Source organism: Cetorhinus maximus, chromosome 7, assembly GCF_964194155.1.
Source record: "Cetorhinus maximus chromosome 7, sCetMax3.hap1.1, whole genome shotgun sequence".
Taxonomy (NCBI): Eukaryota; Metazoa; Chordata; class Chondrichthyes; order Lamniformes; family Cetorhinidae; genus Cetorhinus; species Cetorhinus maximus.
Genome location: NC_135885.1, coordinates 40319453 through 40336721, shown reverse-complemented (window position 1 = coordinate 40336721; position 17269 = coordinate 40319453). Strand labels below are relative to the sequence as shown.

Here is a 17269-nt window from a genome sequence, read left to right as displayed (position 1 = left end):
ACTCACCATCTTGACTTGGAAATATATCGCCGTTCCTTCACTGTCACTGGGTCAAAATCCTGGAACTCCCTCCCTAACAGCACTGTGGGTGTACCTACACCACATGGACTACAGTGGTTGAAGAAGGCAGCACACCATCACCTTCTCAAGGGAAATTAGGTATGGGCAATAAATGCTGGCCTAGTCAGCAACATCCACAGCCCATGAACAAATAAAAATAAGACACTTCCTTTCAAAAGGGGAGGCGGTGGCATAGTGGTATTGTGCTAGTGTTCCAGTGACCCACGGATCCAGATTCTAGTCCCACCACGGCAGATGGTGAAATTTGAATCCAATAAAAATCTGGAACTAAAAGTCTGATGATGACCATGAAACCCATCTGGTTCACTAATGTCCTTTAGGGAAGGAAATCTGCTGTCCTCATCTAGTCTGACGTATGTGTGACTCCAGACCCACAGCATTGTGGCTGACTCTTAAAATCCTGAACAAGGGAATTAGGGATGGGCAATAAGAGCTGGCCTAGCCCATGACACCCACATCCCATTAACAAATTTTAAAAAATGCTAGCAGGCTATATGATCATGGAATATGGAAGCTGATTCTGTCTTTATCCAGATATGCCAACTTTCTTAAAATTATTGCAAGATTATTTCTCAATAAAATTAGGTCTCACGATAGAGCTCTGAAATCCTGGGATTTTTCACAGGCATTTCAAAATCGAACTGACTTCTTGTCATCCGGCGGGAGTCGGGGGAGACACACCAGGATTTTATGGCGTGTCTCCCCCGACTCCCGCCGGATGCGGCAAGCCATTTAAAGCTCCATTCAATTCGGCAGGACCATAATGGCCCGCCAGGCGGACGGCAAAGTAAAATCCTTGTATCATTGCTTTTGGTCATGCTCCTAGACTTTTAAAGCATCACCATTACAATAGACAAATCTGAAATAAGAGTAGAATATGCTGGAAATACTCAGCAGGCCTGGCAGCGTCTGTGGAGAGAAACAGAATTAACATTGTAAGGTTTGTAGAACCTTAAATGTTAACTCTGTTCCTCTCCCAATTTGGACATCGTGGAGGCCCACTGTGATGTTCTCTACCCTCGCTCTGGCTGCAGGATAGGCAGCAACATCGCCAATCGGACTTGGGAGGCAGTGGTCAGCGCCAACGCCCTACAAAAGAGGACAGCCATCCAGAGCTGAAAAAGGATGAATGATCTCCTCCATTCTGCCTGGGTAAGTCACTTTTCTCCTCACTCTCAACTCACACACTCACAAACCAATCACACATCCACAGGGATCTCACTCATTGAAGTTCAAACGACATCACCATTCACTCTTTTACACACACCTTCATTGCCTTCATCCTATCCATGGGACCGCACACCACTCACACATGCCAGACATACTTATCATTTGGTCTGGTAGGCATCCTGCTTAAACTCTCTCCATCTCTATTCATGCAGGACAAGGTGACACACAACAAGAAGGAGAGGTTGCAGACGGGCTTTGAAAACAGAGCAATCCAGCTGGCCAGCGAGGATCTGGACTGCTCCTGTGCTGACGGTGAGGTCGGCAGTGCTCTGATAAGTGAGAATCGAGCAGTGCAACATCCATCAGACAACCATGCTGTGAGTGATGGGCCCTGTTTCACAGGCCGCTGCCATCCACAAATTGTCTCTCCTTGCTTTCGCAGGGAAATCTGAGAAACAGCCAATGGAGTCCATGACCCAGGGCCTCCAATCAAGCCTCAAAGAAACCTCTGAAGAGGAATCTGAAGGCACCTTCATTGAAGTCCCATCACAGCACTCATGCGCACTTTCCACCAGCGCAGAGACACACACCTCAGTGGGACCTAGCTTCAGCGTGGTCTTTGGATCACAACCTGGTGCACACATCGCACTGTTTGACCACAGCAGGGCCTTCCCAGGTCTCTGCCACTCGGAGGACTGCTGGAGGCCAGAAATCTGCTAAGTCCGAGCCTCTGGAGTCGGTCATACTTCAGTTGCTGGAGCTGCAAAGGCAAGCTCGGGAACATCAGGAAGGGATGTCCACTGCACTCCACAGATTGCAAGGCATGATGGAGGAGTCTGTCCGCCTTCAGGCTAAGGTGATAGTGACCAGTGACGCTGTACTCCTGAAGGGGTCAGGTGCTGAAGGCTGACGAAGGATCAGATGCTTTTAAAGTTTCACGGCTGCGTCTCCATGGTATGACCCTGATTACAAAGGCAAGTGAGCTGCCCTTGGTCAGACAGGAATCAAACATGTGAAGATTTATGGAGTGACCTAACTGCATGTTGTCATCATCCTCCTGGAATTGAGCGACTATTAGGGCCTCTGCTGCTTCTCCACGACAGGAGCATTATCACAGGGCTATGTGCGCTGCAATAAGCCCGACTGGAGCCAAACGTTCACAGGTGCAATGTGAGGATCTATGGTGTCTTCTCACTGCATGTTGTCATCATCCTCCACAAATCTAGCAGCTATGAGGGCCTCCCAAGCGCACCTGCCTCAAGTGGCCAGTGTGATGGCCTCATCGTCGCCTTCGAGGACCTCCTCATCTTCATCCCCATCTCTATCCTCCTCATTGCAGGAGACCTCCAGCTCCTCCATCTTCTCCTCAGTCAGCTACTCTCCCCGTTGCAGCGCCAGGTTGTAAAGGGCGCAGCAGGCAACGACGATGCATGACACCCTCTGTGGACCAAATTGCAGGCTCCACCAGACAGATCCAAGCATCGGAAGCTCATTTTCAGCATCCAGATGGTCTGCACCACCAATGTGCGAATTGCAGCATGAGCTTCATTACACCTTCACTCTGCTGGAGTCTGAGGCCGCCGCAAGGGTGTCATCAGCCAGGTCCTCTGTGGGTAGCCCTTATCCCCGAGAAGCCATCCCTGCAACCTTTGTGGACCCTGGAAGACGTCAGGGATCTGTGACCGACTGAGAATGTAGGAGTCGTGGACACTCCCTGGAAACCATGTGCAGACCTGCAGATGCGGTGGTGGTCGCACACCAGCTGCACATTCAGCAACCTTGTGGTTGACATAGTTGACCTCTTGTTGTGATGGAGATCTGAGCGCCACATGAGTGCAGTTGATGGCACCCTACACCTTGTGGGAAACCTGAGATCTGGGCAAATCCAATTGCTCTTGCATCCAGGCTCTCCTGGTTGGGACAAAATGCAATGTTGTGTGCCCTCACAAAGATGGTGTCCGTTACCACATGGATGAATCTGTGGGGGAGGCTTGTGATATCCCACAGAAGTTACCTATAGAGCCCTGAAAAGAGCCACTGGTGTAAAAATTGACTGCCATGGTCACTTTCACGCCTACTGGCGATGGATGCCCTCCATGTCCTTGTGGCACCAAATCCTGCAGTAGCTGGCAGATGTGAGCGACCAGTTCCATAGACATGCGTAGTCTTTGCCGACACTTGTTTTAGGTCATCTGCAGGAATGAAAGACGGCGTCTGTAGAGGCTGGGTCTAGCTCGGCACCGACCAGTGTCAGCTTGCTGTGGCACTTTGGTGTGTGTGTGAGCCCCAGTTGCCCGTTCTTCCAGAAGGTGCTGCTTCTCTCTCTGCCCAGCCAGGTGCCTCTGTTGCTGTACTCTTCGTTGTCTCCGCTCTCTGTACGCCACAAGGCATGCTGCTAGGTCAGCAGGCTCCGTGCTCCTGATGTACTCCTCCTGCAGGATGAAAGAGAGAGATGCGTGGGTTAGCTTGGGTGTTCTAAGAAACTCTCTTAGTTAATCTTGAAGGCCAGAGAGTGCTGGCCACCACTTGAGTGGCCAGAGTTTAGTGCACTGCACGGCTGCCCGAAATCCCACCCTCCTCCGCCCCACTCTGCCTGACCACTTGGCAGCAGCTTTGCAATTGGACTGCATGCTGTGCTCTCAGTTCAGGTGCAGGCATTCTCTTAAGCCACACTGCAAGGCTGCACTGTTAGCTTGAACCATGGGGGAGACTGGTCCAAACCAGAATGATGACTTTGCAAGGGGTTGTGAGCGTTTTCACCAGTGAATGATGCATGGCCAGCTTTCGCAAGGAGATTGTACAATGTGCACAATTGTCCAGTTGTTCTGCAGTCCAATAAAACGCTCATTAGTTTGCAGTCTGTGGCTGAGGGATGAAAAGCTCTGGAGCACTTGGTGGCACTTTCATGCCACTTCATTTCTGGAGTGGGCAGATAAGCTAGAGGTCCAACTCCAAGGATGTTAATGTGGCTGCATCTGAACTGTCTCAGCTGTGGAGGAATGGGCACTTTATACAAGGTTTCCCTGATGGGTGGCTGCTTCCCTCCCCCCTGCTTGTGTACTACCATCAACTGCAGGGCAGCCCTTGCACATGCCCCCCCCCACAACAAACTTGCCTCAACCACAGGGCTGCGCTTACCCCCACAACTTGCTTCAACCGCAGGGAAACCCTTGTCCCCCCAACTCGCCTCAACCGCAGGGCAGCCCTTGCCCCCTCGCATAACTTGCGCAAATGCAGGGCAGCCCTTGCACCCACCCCTGCAGCCCCAACTTACCGCAACCTTGAAGCCCAACAGTCGACCCTCACGAGCGCTGCACAATGTTACTGTGCATTCACCTCTGAGTTCCCCTCAAAGTGCAGCCCACCAAGTGCACGCCTTATATATGTTGTTGTGAAACATGTCGGCGTGATGCTCGGATGATCCAGCGGGGGCGGGGCTGATTCTGGCGGGCTGCCCTTATGATATGCAGATGTTTTACAATGAGGTTCCTGACGTCGGATGGTGGGAAATGCGGCCCACCATTGGCTGGCATAACGGACGATTGCAAACTGGTTTCACAATGTCGTGAAACTGTTTTTGGCCATCTTGCCATGTTGTCTGCCAGCGGGCACAGAAAATTCCACCCATAGCTGCTAGACTGGGTCTGTGGCAGATGGTGAGGGAAGCAACAAGAGGGAGAAACATACTTGACCTCATCCTCACCAACCTGCCTGCCGCAGACGCATCTGACCATGACAGCATCAGAAAGAGTGACCACTGCACAATCCTTGTGGAGACAAAGTCCCATTTTCACACTGAGGATACCATACCCCTACCACCATGCTAAATGGAATAGATTTCAAACAGATCTAGCAACTCAAGACTGAGCAACCATGAGGCACTGTGGGCCGTCAGCAGCAGCAGAATTGTACTCAACCACAATTTGTAACTTCATGGCCCAGCATATCCCCCACTCTACCATTACCATCAAGCCACAGGATCAACCCTAGTTCAATGAAGAAGTGCAGGAGGGCATGGGAGGAGCAATACCAGGCATACCTAAAAATAAGGTGTCAGCCTGGTGAAACTATAGCACAGTACTACTTGTGTGTCAAACAACATGAGAAGCAAGTGATAGACAGAGGTAAGCAATTCCACAACAAACAGATCAGATCTATGCTCTGCAGTCCTGCCACATCCAGTCGTGAATGGTGGTGGACAATTAAACAACTCAGTGGAGGAGGAGGCTCCATAAATATCCCCATCCTTAATGATGGGGGAGCCTAGCACATCAGTGCAAAAGAAAAGGCTGAAGCATTCGCAACAATTTTCACACAGGGTGCTGAGTAGATGATCCATCACGGCCTCCTCCGGAGGTCCCCAGCTTCACAGATCCCAATCTTCAGCTCATTCGATTCACTCCACGTGATATCAAGAAATGGCTGAAGGCACTGGATACTGCAAAGTCTATGGGCCCTGACAATATTCTGGCAATAGTACTGAACACTTGTGCTCCAGAACTTGCTGTGCCCCTTGCCAAGCTGTTCCAGTACAACTACAACTCTAGCAATGTGGAAAATTGCCTACGTATACCCTGTACACAAAAGGGAAGACAAATCCAACCCAGCCAATTACCGCCCCAGCAGTCTACTATCGATCATTAGTAAAGTAATGGAAGGGGTCATCAACAGTGTTATCAAGTGGCACTTGCTTGGCAATAACCTGCTTACTGACGCCCAGTTTGGGTTCCGCCAGGGTCGCTTAGCTGCTGACCTCATTACAGCCTTGGTCCAGCTGAACTCCAGAGGTGAGGTGAGAGTGATTGCCCTTGACATCAAGGCAGCATTTGACCAAATGTGGCATCAAGGAGCCCTAGCAAAACTGGAGTCAATGGGAATTGGGGGGGAACAGTCTCCGCTGGTTGGAGTCATACCTAGCACAAAGGAATATAGTTGATGGAGGTCAATCATCTCAATTCCAGGACATCACTGCAGGAATTCCTCAGGGTAGTGTCCGAGGCCCAGCCATCTTCAGCTGCTTCACACAATGACCTTCCTCCCATCATAAGGTCAGAAGTAGGGATGTTCGCTGGTGATTGCACAATGTTCAGCACCATTCACGACTCCTCAGATACTGAAGCAGTCCATGTCCAAATGCAGCAAGACCTGGACAATATCCAGGCTTGGGTGACAAGTGGCAAGTAACATTTGCGCCACACAAGTGTCAGGCAATGACCATCTCCAACAAGAGAAAATCTAACCATCGCCCCTTGATAGTCAATGGCATTACCATCGCTGAATCCCCACTATCAACATCCTGGGGGTTACCATTGACCAGAAACTGAACTGGACTAGCCATATAAATACTGGCTACAAGAGCAGGTCAGAGGCTGGGAATCCTATGGCAAGTAACTCACCTCCTGACTCCCCAAAGCCTGTCCACCAACTACAAGGCACAAATCCAGAGTGTGACAAATACTCCCCACTTGCCTGGATAAGTGCAGCTCTAACAACACTTAAGAAGCTTGACACCATCCAGGACAAAGCAGCCAGCTTGATTGGTACCCCATCCAAAAACATTCACTCTCTCTGCCACCGACGAACAGTGACAGCAGTGTGTACCATCTACAAGATGCACTGCAGAAACTCAGTGGGCAGAACTTTTAGGTCGGCATGTGGGCGCGCGCCTGACCCAATCGGCCGTGAAATCGCATGGGATGACGTCAGGCGAGCGATGAGTTTCCGTTATTAAATTTTTAAAAAATGTATGGACAGAGTTTTTATCAAGTATATGTTCAAGTGACTGATTGTGATGCATGGACATTTTTTTCCGGATTTTAATATCTTTAATTATTGGTTTTAAAGTCTTCAGCTCCTTGAGGCAGCTCTCTGCCTTCAGGGAGCTTTCAGTCAGCGCTCGCCTGCGCTTACATCAGCGCCCACCTTCGTCTCGCCCCCACCCCGGCAGCGCTGAGCATTTCAGTGCACGCTTCACGCTATCTGGCTGTTAACTGGCCAGCCAGCGTGAAATCGGGGTCGGGGGCCGATCGCAGCCGGCAATCCGTTTCCCAACCCCTCCCGGGCCCGCCAATTGTGCCCGCCCGCTGACCTGAAAATTCAGGCCTCTATGTTTCCTTAGGCCGCACCTTCCAAACCCACAACTCCTACCATCTAGAAGGACAAGGGCAGCAGACACCTGGGAACACCACCGTCTGGAAGTTCCCCTCCACGCCACTCACCATCCTGACTTAAAAATATATTGCTATTCCTCCACTGTCCCTGGATCAAAATCCTGGAACTCCCTCCCTAATAGCACTACACCACATGGACTACAGCGGTTTAAGAAGGCAGCTCATCACCACCTCCTCAGGGGCAATTGGAGATGGTCAGTAAATGCTGGCCTTGCCAGCAACACCGACATCCCTTAAATAAATTTTTAAAAATTGTTAAGGGAAAATTGTGTTTAACTAACTTGCTGGAGTTTTTTGAAGAGTTGACAGAGAGGGTTGATGAGGGCAATGCTGTTGATATGGTGTATATGAACTTCCAAAAGGCATTTGATGCAGTGTCACACAGCAGACCTGTGAGCAAAGTTATACCTCATGGAAGAAAAGGGGCAGGTGCGTGGATATAAAATTGGTTGAGTGACAGGAAACAGAGGGTAGTGGCTAATGGATGATTTTCGGGCTGGAGGAAAGTTTGTATTAGAGTTCCCTTGGGGTCGGTGTTGGGACCCTAACTCTTCCTGATATATATTAATGACCTAGACCTTAACGTACAGGACACAATTTCAATTGCGGATGATACAAAACTTGGAGGAAGATAGTGTAGAACTTCAAAAGGACATAGGCAAGTTAGTGGAATGGGCAGACAAGAGGCAGATGAAGTTCAATACGGAGAAACGTGAAGTGATTCATTTTGGCAGGAAGAACACGGATAAAATAAAGGGTACAATTCTAAAGGGGTGCAGTAGCAGAGGGACCTGGATGTACATGTGCATAAATCGTTGAAGGTGGCAGGACAGGTTGAGAGAGTGATTAATAAAGCCTACAGTATCCTAGGCTTTATTAATAAGGGCATAAAGTGAAGAATAAGGAAGTTATGTTGAACTTTTTTAAGATATTAGTTTGGCCTCAGCTGGAGTATTGCATTCAGTTCTGGGCACCACACTTTAGGAAGGATCTGAAGGCATTGGAGAGAGTGCAGAAAAGACTCACAAGAATGGTTCCAGGGATGAGGAACTTCAGTTATGAAGATAGGTTGGAGAAGTTAGGACTGTTTTCCTTGGAGAAGAGAAGGCTGAGAGGACATTTGATAGAGGTATTCAAAATCATGAAGCGTCTGGATAGAATAGATGGGGAGAAACTGCTCCACTGGTGAAAGGATCAGAGATGAGAGGGCACAGATTTAAAGTAATTGGCAAAAGCAGCAAAAGCGATATGAGAAAAATACTTTTTCATGCAGTGAGTGCTTAAGACCTGGAATGCACTGCCTGAGAGTGTGCTGGAAGCAGGTTCAATCAAAACATTCAAAAGGGCATTAGATCGTTCTCTGAAAAGGAAGAATTACGGGGAGGAGGGAGAATGGCGCTAAGTGAATTGCTCATTCGGAGAGCTGTTGCAGATACGATGGGCCAAATGCCCTCCGTCCGTGCTGTAACAATTCTATGATTCTGTAAGGAGCTGGGAGTAATGGAGTTACAACATTATAATACATAATGCACACTTTTGGCACTTCATCTCTCCCCTCGCACCTCCTGCGGTGATGCACTATGGCTGCAGTTTGCATCATTTAAAAGTTGTCCTGCAGCAACTTGGCATCCTGACTTGGAGATATATCACCATTCCTTCATCATCACTGGGGCAAAATCCTGAGACTCTCTACATATCAGCATTGTAGAAACACCTTAACCGCATAGACTGTAAAGCTTCTAGAAGAAGGCCCACCAACACTGTCTTCTCCGTGAACGAAGGATGGAAAATAATATTTGTCTTGCCAGTAACATTGACAACCACATTAAAAATAAGTTAAAATACACAAGTGTGAATGCATGAGATTTAGGGAATGGCAGTGGAGATTATAAATTGTGTCAGATTCTTACAGTTTGCGTTCAGAATATAAAACGTTGGTATTGGTGCATTCAGCTTTGGTTTCAATATAATGCCAATGAACAGAATGACAAAAGGAGAATAAAGGGAACTAAGTGCTGGGGAGAAATTCTCCAGTGGGCACTAAATTCCATGGCAATTTCCATGGCCACAGAATTGCAGAGTATTAGGAGATTAGTTTATAGCGAGCTGTGATGTAGTTTAATTTTATAGGAAAAGGATGCTGTGTGTTGGTTCAATTACAATGCAAATGGATGAGAATCTTCTTTTAAGAATATTACTTTGTGCTTATAGTAAATGTTGGTGCAACAATCCTTTATAATTAAACCTATAAGAACTAGTAGAGCATATCACATAGATTAGTGCTTCTGGCCATATTTAACAAAAGTTGGGAAATTGCAATGCATAATAATGAATCCCTTTGCTATTTTATTAAAGACTTATACATAATTATTTTGAATCTTCTAATGCCTCCGCTAAATTTGTGGCAAGGAATTTTGATACAACAAATTCCATAACATTCCAAGCTCTAATATCTATTTGGGCACTAGCTGATTATCTCATTTTCACCTCAATTCAGATTTATTGTTGCTCTGTCAAGATTTCCTTGTTCCCTGTAGCATCCTCTGACCCAGCAGGCAACAGAGTAATCTGGTCCCAGGTGCCCATGATAAGTTTGCTGATATGAGACCTTTATGAACATTCAAGAGTTGACCCTTACTCAAATTTGCATTTTTTCTGGCAATGGTGAAATACCTATTCAGTTCTCTCTGGAATAATGTGACTGATATCAGAAATGTGTCTGTGTAGGAGATTGTGAAATTAAGTGCGCTTTTTAGAAATACTAATCCTAACATAGGTCTGGACTTTTATCCTTGGAGGCAGGTAGCGGGATTCGGGAAAATTCCTGGCTTGGCCCATCTGCCTTCGGAGAAAGTGCCTGCAAGGACGAGATTTTCATTGTGGGGGGTCAGGTCTGGTCTGGAGTCGGGCCAGCCAACCTGTGAGAAAGTTTGGAGGCAGCCAGAGGGGCTGCTGGGCTGCTTAAAAGGCCTGCCTTGGTGCTGTGGGACTTTGTTGCAGTTAAAATGAAAACAAAAAGGCCCTCAAACCCTCACCCCTCACTCCTCATCACCCCCCACATACTCTCCTCGCCGCATCCATGCCACATCATGCCCCTCACTCACCCCCATGACCCCTCATACCCCCATGACAAGGTATGTACCCACCCACTCCCTATGGCCCGCCATGCCCCCAAGGCCAAGCTATGTCACTTGCATACCCCTCATATAGTGCATAGAATCAATGAACCCTGTAATGACAGTGGGGTGTATAAAAATAGCTTTTTGAAAAAGTCATTTTCACTTTCCTAAAAAAATCCTTTTTACTACAGCCCAATAGAAGTGTCAATCATCCAGAACCTTTAAAGTATCAATAGTTGAAACTGCAAGCACTCGAAACTTCTTTATTTTGTGTAAATAAGCATTGTGAAATAGATGGCATGGATCAAAGAGCCAGAGCTGTCAATCAAGGAATATTTTCCCTGGGGCTCAGGTGTTTTAGTACCCTAATGGACATTTGGGCTCTGAGCCACGAATGCATAATGAGGCTTGGCTGAGAGCCCAGGTATTCATTAGCTTGTTGAAACACCTGAGCCCCAGAGGAAACATTGTTTCATTGACAGCTCTGACTCCCTGATCCATGCTGTCAATTTCACAATGTTTATTTACACAAGATAAAGAGGTTTCAAGTGCTTGCAGTTTCAGCTATTGATACTTTAAGGGGTCTGGACGATTGACACTTCTATTGGGCTGTAGTAAAAATGATTTTTTTAAGAAAGTGGATGGTCATCAATTAATGATTTTTTAAAAGCTTTTTAACACATCCTACTGTAACTATAGTGTTTATTGGTTCTATGCAGTATATAGTGAGTGAACAGGCATGGAAGTGCTATAGCTTGGCAGGGTGTGGGTATGATGGACCATAAGGGTTGTTTGCGGGGTGGGGCCATAGCTCGGGATGGAGGCATGAAGAAGACCTTTTGAACTTACCATTGAAGAGGTCCTCTCATTCATGGCCCGTCTCCAAGAAAATTGCACAGGACTAGGACATGCCTATCCCTGCAATGGAGCAGGCTAGATCGGGTGTGCAGGACCCTAACCAGCCCGAACCCTTAAAAGGCAGTCTTGGAAATCAAAAACCCAGGAATGGGGTCGGGAATCCCGGAATCAGGTCCCGGCTACCATTTTTAAAAGGTTCCCGAGTCATCGCAACTTGGTGAAAATCTAGGCCTTAGTTTCTGCAATTAGTCCTTCTTGGAATCATAGTTATTTTCACAATGTACCATTAGCTTCAAAACAGCCCCAATGAATCATGGCACTTGGTGTTACTCTGAATCACTTTTTGAATCCAGCTTAATTGTACTCTTGGAACAAAGTGGGGATTCCGGTGTTTCAATCCTATGCTTGTCATTATCTCAATAAAAATATAATATATAAATTATTATATATCAAGTTTATGTTTTACTTTTCGTTCTTAATTTTCTGCTGCTGCCCGCTTGTAAAAACTGAGACTTATCTGCCAGCTCCCTACTCCCTCCGCTGGAACAGACAAATTGGGGGAGGTTTCACATTCTTGATCTGCTGGGAGTGCGGGTGGGGGTTGGCCTGGGTAGAATGGGGGAAACCCAGAAGCTGTATTAACTCCATGGCATATGACTAACATCACCAACAGGTTCTCTGTGCAGGAGATTGACAGGCTTAGCTTCCAGGCAGACAGAGAGCAGTCCCAAGGAGGCTGTAGGACTAGGTAGATCCGCACCCGATGGGTGAGGGGGTTGGGGACAAGCACAGGTTCTGAGATCGGAGGCCTGAGGGATTGGAGTCAGGGTTGGCGGGGATAGGGTGGGTAGCTTGAAGGCCTTGGGAGGAAATCAGAGGCCTGGGGAGGAGGTTGGTGTCCTGGTGGGAGGTGATTGGGGGCTTCAGGGTGGAGGAAAGATGTCAAAAGCCTGTGGGAGGAGATCAAGATCTGCGGAAGGGTTGAAGGCCTGCAGAGTTTTGAGATTGGAGGCCTTTAGGTCTTTAGGCCTTTGGAGGCGTCGTAGGGGAGATCAGCATGAGGAGATCAGACAGGTCAGGGAGGGGTGACTGACCATAAGGAACTGGCAGGGCATGCTGGATTCAGCAAGTAATTGGAAAGGCATTTAACTCCTGGTCCAGCAGTCCTTTGCCTCTTATTTAGCTGATGGCTTTCCCCAAGGCATGGGAAACCTGCCTGGCCAGGGTTAAATTTCAAATGATGAATAAAAATGAGGCCCTCAGCCTGATTATAACATTTAAAGTGTTAGCCCGTCTCCTGGGAGTGAGCTGGCTGCCCGACACAAACCCCCCCACCCCCCACCCCCATCCTGCCTCTGTTTAAACCAAAGTGGGTGGGCTTCAGAGGGGTTGGGGGTCAAATTCGGCCTTTAACACTTCAATCCTCCCCGCTTCAGCCAAATGCACCCATTTTCTGGGGTTAAAATTCCCTCCATTATGTCTTATGTGGCCAGCCAAGATCATCTGAGGATTAAGCTGAATATTAGTCCTCCTGATCCTCCAGTAAGGAACTCCTTATTCTGCTACCACAGCTACAAGCTCAGCCACTCATTAAGAAACCTCAGTCTCATCTGCAGAATGTAATACATCCACCCTTAAAATATGATCAAGTTCCTTACATCTGGGACTGAGATTTAAATTATACTAATCAATAGCTTTGAGTTTTTAGTTTAGTTCAATTTAGTTTTCTGGCATCTAACATAGGATTATAGAAGTAAACAGCAATGCCCAAAGTCATTGTTTTAATCTATTGTGATTACTAATTTTCTTCAAAGCACTGTAGATTTATTTAATTGGTTTCTTGATAATGAGTGTTTTTTAAGTGCGCTTCTTTTAAAAAGAACAAAAAAACTGACAGATTTTTGATCTTCTATGTAATGCAATATGTGAATTATATCAGTATATAAATCATAAATGTATTTCATATGTAAAATTTTCTGTTAACTTTTTTAACATTATTCTGTGAATCTGGCTTGGCTAAGTGCTAAAATGCGTTCCTCATAGCAGAAGGTTGGATATTTGCGAACTGTGGCTGTCTGTTATTGTGACTCGATTGCCATGCCATAGCAAGCTACCCTATTTTGGGAATGAAAAGACTGTGATGATAACAGTATCTATTTGATAGTCTGTAATGGAGCAGAACTGGCCAAACATACAGCATAGCCACTGGATGAGATCACCCATTCTGCAAACTGAAAATAATGCTTTAAGTTTTAAGTAGAGATGGAGGAAAATTAATCTGACAGACTGTGTCATCTTGTAAAATGGTAACATTTGCATACAGGATTGAAACTTTATCACAATTTCCCTGATAATTTATCATTTTAAATAATTTCAAAGTTACACTACAAATTAGACCTTTGAAACTGTTGAAAACATTGTTGTGAGGCTTTAAAGACATGTCAATAACTTTGTCACCTTCAAGTGGGATAATTGTTTATTATGCGTGAATTATTATCTTGCAAATCTTTGCAATCCCTTTAACAAGATTGTCAACCAGCCTATGAGAAAATGAAGTTACCAATTTTCTTTGAAGAACTGTTGGCTCAAAAGAGTTTTGCATATGATTGGCTTGAGTTACCAAATGTGCCCTGTATAGCACAATGAGAAAAGAGGTGCTGTCTAATAAATTAATTGTTAAACTCCCAAAACAGCAATGAAGAAAGAAGTACAAAAAGATCATGATATTTCAAAACCTGTGACTTCATCACCCAAAAGACATGTCACACCTGCAAGCAAACTTCACTCACCAGGTATGTTATGTTTATGTTTGTGTATATGTTTATATTTGTGCATATATTTATGTTTGTGTATATGTTTCTGTTAACAGGGAATGTAGCAGATTTGAGATACATGTTCAGTACTTGTGTTCAACATAACCCTTTTTCCAGGTACAAATGTTTAGTTGTAAAAACCAAAACATTTTGTTAACATAACAACAGGTACAGTAATTTCATTTTCTCACATTTTATTGTAGAGCAAATTACTCATTGTAAGCATGGGTGAATTAAACACAATAACTGTAAGTTTATATTTCTCTGTTTATTAAATTAACATTTTTAATGCCCCAACAGCTGCCTAATTATCTATATTACTGGCACTGTGATGTCTTCCCACTCTGATACATCTTGTATCTCATTAAAATACATCTAATTTCAAAAATGTGATTCTCTCCCAGCTGACCATCCAATTACATTTTCATCTCATGGCTTCTCAGTACAGGAATAATCAGATATTCTGGTGGGTCTCAGGTTACAACATCCACTGAATATACTGCCAATTACTTGGGTTGCTTCCAACTGAATGTGGAGCTCACTTGGGAAAGAAAGCTCATCCTCATCATTAGAAATAGTGGCAGATATTCAAGTGATCTTTTTGTGCGCCAGCAATTTTGCCATCTTATTCAGGGTCATGAATTTTTGAAAGGGAAGGCTGAAGCAACTTGGTCATTATATCCAACCAAAGAACCACTGCCAATGAAAAGAAAGACTTGCATTTATATAGCAGCGGACATCTCGTACAGCCAATGAAACACTTTTTGAAGTATAGTCACTGGTGTAAAGTAGGAAACGCAGTAGCCAATATGTGCACAGTTAACCCCCACAAACAGCATTGTGATAACGATCAGGTAATCTTTTTCTTTGTGCTGTTGATTTATGATAAATATCGGCCAGGATACCTTGATAACTCCCCTGCTCTTCTTGAAAATAGTACCACAGGATATTTTACACCCACCAAAGCAGGCAAATGGGGCATTGGTTTAACACCTCATCCAAAAGACTGCACCTTCAACAGTGCAGCATACCCTCAGTGCTGACATCAGCATTGATTTTTGCAGAGGCACAATTACTATCAACTGAGCCATAACTGACAAACTATGTGCACCATAATCAATGATACAAGCTTTCTACATAACCCAGCTACATAATAAGGGGCCTTAACTCCCGACTAGTGTCGGAAAGTGCTGGTCCGCAGGAATTAGAAGAAATAAATGCACATTTATTTGGTCTTGAAAATTACGTTGACACTTCTGTTCATCGGCAGGCACTTGCTGCCGTAAAGAAGGTAAGTTTAAAGGGCCAGGGAAGTTGACAGGCCAAGGGAAGGTAAGTGTCCAAGGTAAGTGGATAGGATTTGTGGGGTGGGGGTGTCCTGGGAGGTGGTGAGGTCGGTCGGAGGGATGGGGGGTGTCGGTCAGAGGTCCGGGATGATGAGAGTTGGAGGTCCGTGGGGTAGGGGAGGGATCCAAAGTCAGAGGTGATTGGAGGATGTCGGAGGTCGGGAGGGTGGGGGGTGTCGGAGGTTGGGGGGGTGAGGGGGTGTTGGAGGTCGGGGGTGGGGGGTTGGAGATTGGGAAAGGTGGGGGATCGGAGGTCGGGCTGTGAGGAATCGGAGTTCGGAACAATGTGGGATCGGAGGTCTGGGGGTGTGAGATTGGAGAGCCGGGAGTGGGGGATTAGAGGTTGGGGGAGTTGCAGGATCGGGGGGTGGGTGGTGTCATAAGTCAGGGGTGCTGAGGTGTCAGACGTCAGGGGTGTTGAGGTGTCAGAGGTCAGGGGTATTGGGGGTGTCAGAGGTCGGGGGGTGGGGGATGTTGGAAGTTGGGAGGGGTGGGGGGGTCGGGATGGTGGGTGGGAGCCTCATGGGGTCAGTGTGGGTCTTTACAATAATTACTCAGAAGGTTTTAATTCTTCTAGCTTTTTCTGGGTAACTATTGGTATAACCCTAGTGGAACTATCTGAAGTTTGCGATTTAAACCGCATTTTTGGATGGTTCCCAGCATAGCGCAATTGTCCAGAGGAAGTGTGCACTTCTGGGCAATTGCTTTCAAACCTTTACTTGGGAACTTCCCAGAGGAATTCCCCAGCGCATCTTTGGGGTACCCCCCAAATCCGACGTGTTCCCATGGTCGGATTTTGGGGAGCTTGGAAGTTACAGGCCAAGACATTGCAAGGCCTCCTCATTAAACGTACAGTACAACTCATCAAACACATTTTCACCACAAAATTGATCTCATCTTCCAAAGATAAGTTAGTGAAACCCCTGTTGGACTGTTTTGTCTTAGCAAACCTGTTCATGTCATCTGCTCAAAGCACAATGAGAGCAGGACCATCTATTCCAACTTAGATGGGTTGGTCCTTTTGTATCTCACCTTTGACCATCGGTGGGGGCGCAGTGAGGGAATTGCAAGTGAAATGCTGCTTCACTTGAAAGAAGTGTTTGGGCCCTTGGATGGTGAGGAGGGCGGAAGTAAAAGGGCAGGTGTTGCACCTTCTGCATTTGCCTGGGAAGGTGCACTGGGAGGGGGTTGAGGTGTTGGGGGTGATGGAGGAGTGGACCAGGGTGTCCCGGAGGGAACAGTCCCTACGGAATGCCGATGGGGGAGTGAAGGGAAGATGTGTTTGATGGTGGCATCATGCTGGCGTTGGCGGAAATGGCGGAGGATGATCCTTTGAATGCGGAGGCTGGTGGGGTGAAAAGTGAGAACAAGGGGGACCCTATCATGGTTCTGGGAGGGAAAGGAAGGTGTGAGGGCAGAGGCGCGGGAGATGGGTCAGACACGGTTGTGGGCCCTGTCAACCACTGTGGGTGGGAAACCTTGGTTAAGGAAGAAGGAAGACACGTCAGAAGCACTGTTTTGGAAAGTGGCATCATCAGAACAGATGCGACGGAAGCGAAGGAACTGAGAGAATGGGATAGAGTCCTTACAGGAAGAAGGGTGTGAGGAGTTGTAGTCGAGGTAGCTGTGGGAGTCGGTGGGCTTGTAATGAATATTGGTGGACAGTCTATCACCAGAAATTGAGACAGAGAAGTCAAGGAAGGGAAGGGAAG

The 17269-nt window shown here is 46.6% G+C and overlaps 1 protein-coding gene across 1 annotated transcript in view; it reads left to right on the top strand.

Annotated features, from left to right (window-relative positions):
- The window catches only part of LOC144682737 (microtubule-associated tumor suppressor candidate 2-like), a 563465-nt gene that overhangs the window by 410478 nt on the left and 135718 nt on the right, over positions 1–17269 (top strand). Inside the window, exon 8 of the mRNA XM_078545375.1 lies at positions 14092–14190. Coding sequence (XP_078401501.1) covers positions 14092–14190 — 99 coding nt within the window. The remainder of the gene's footprint in view (positions 1–14091; positions 14191–17269) is intronic.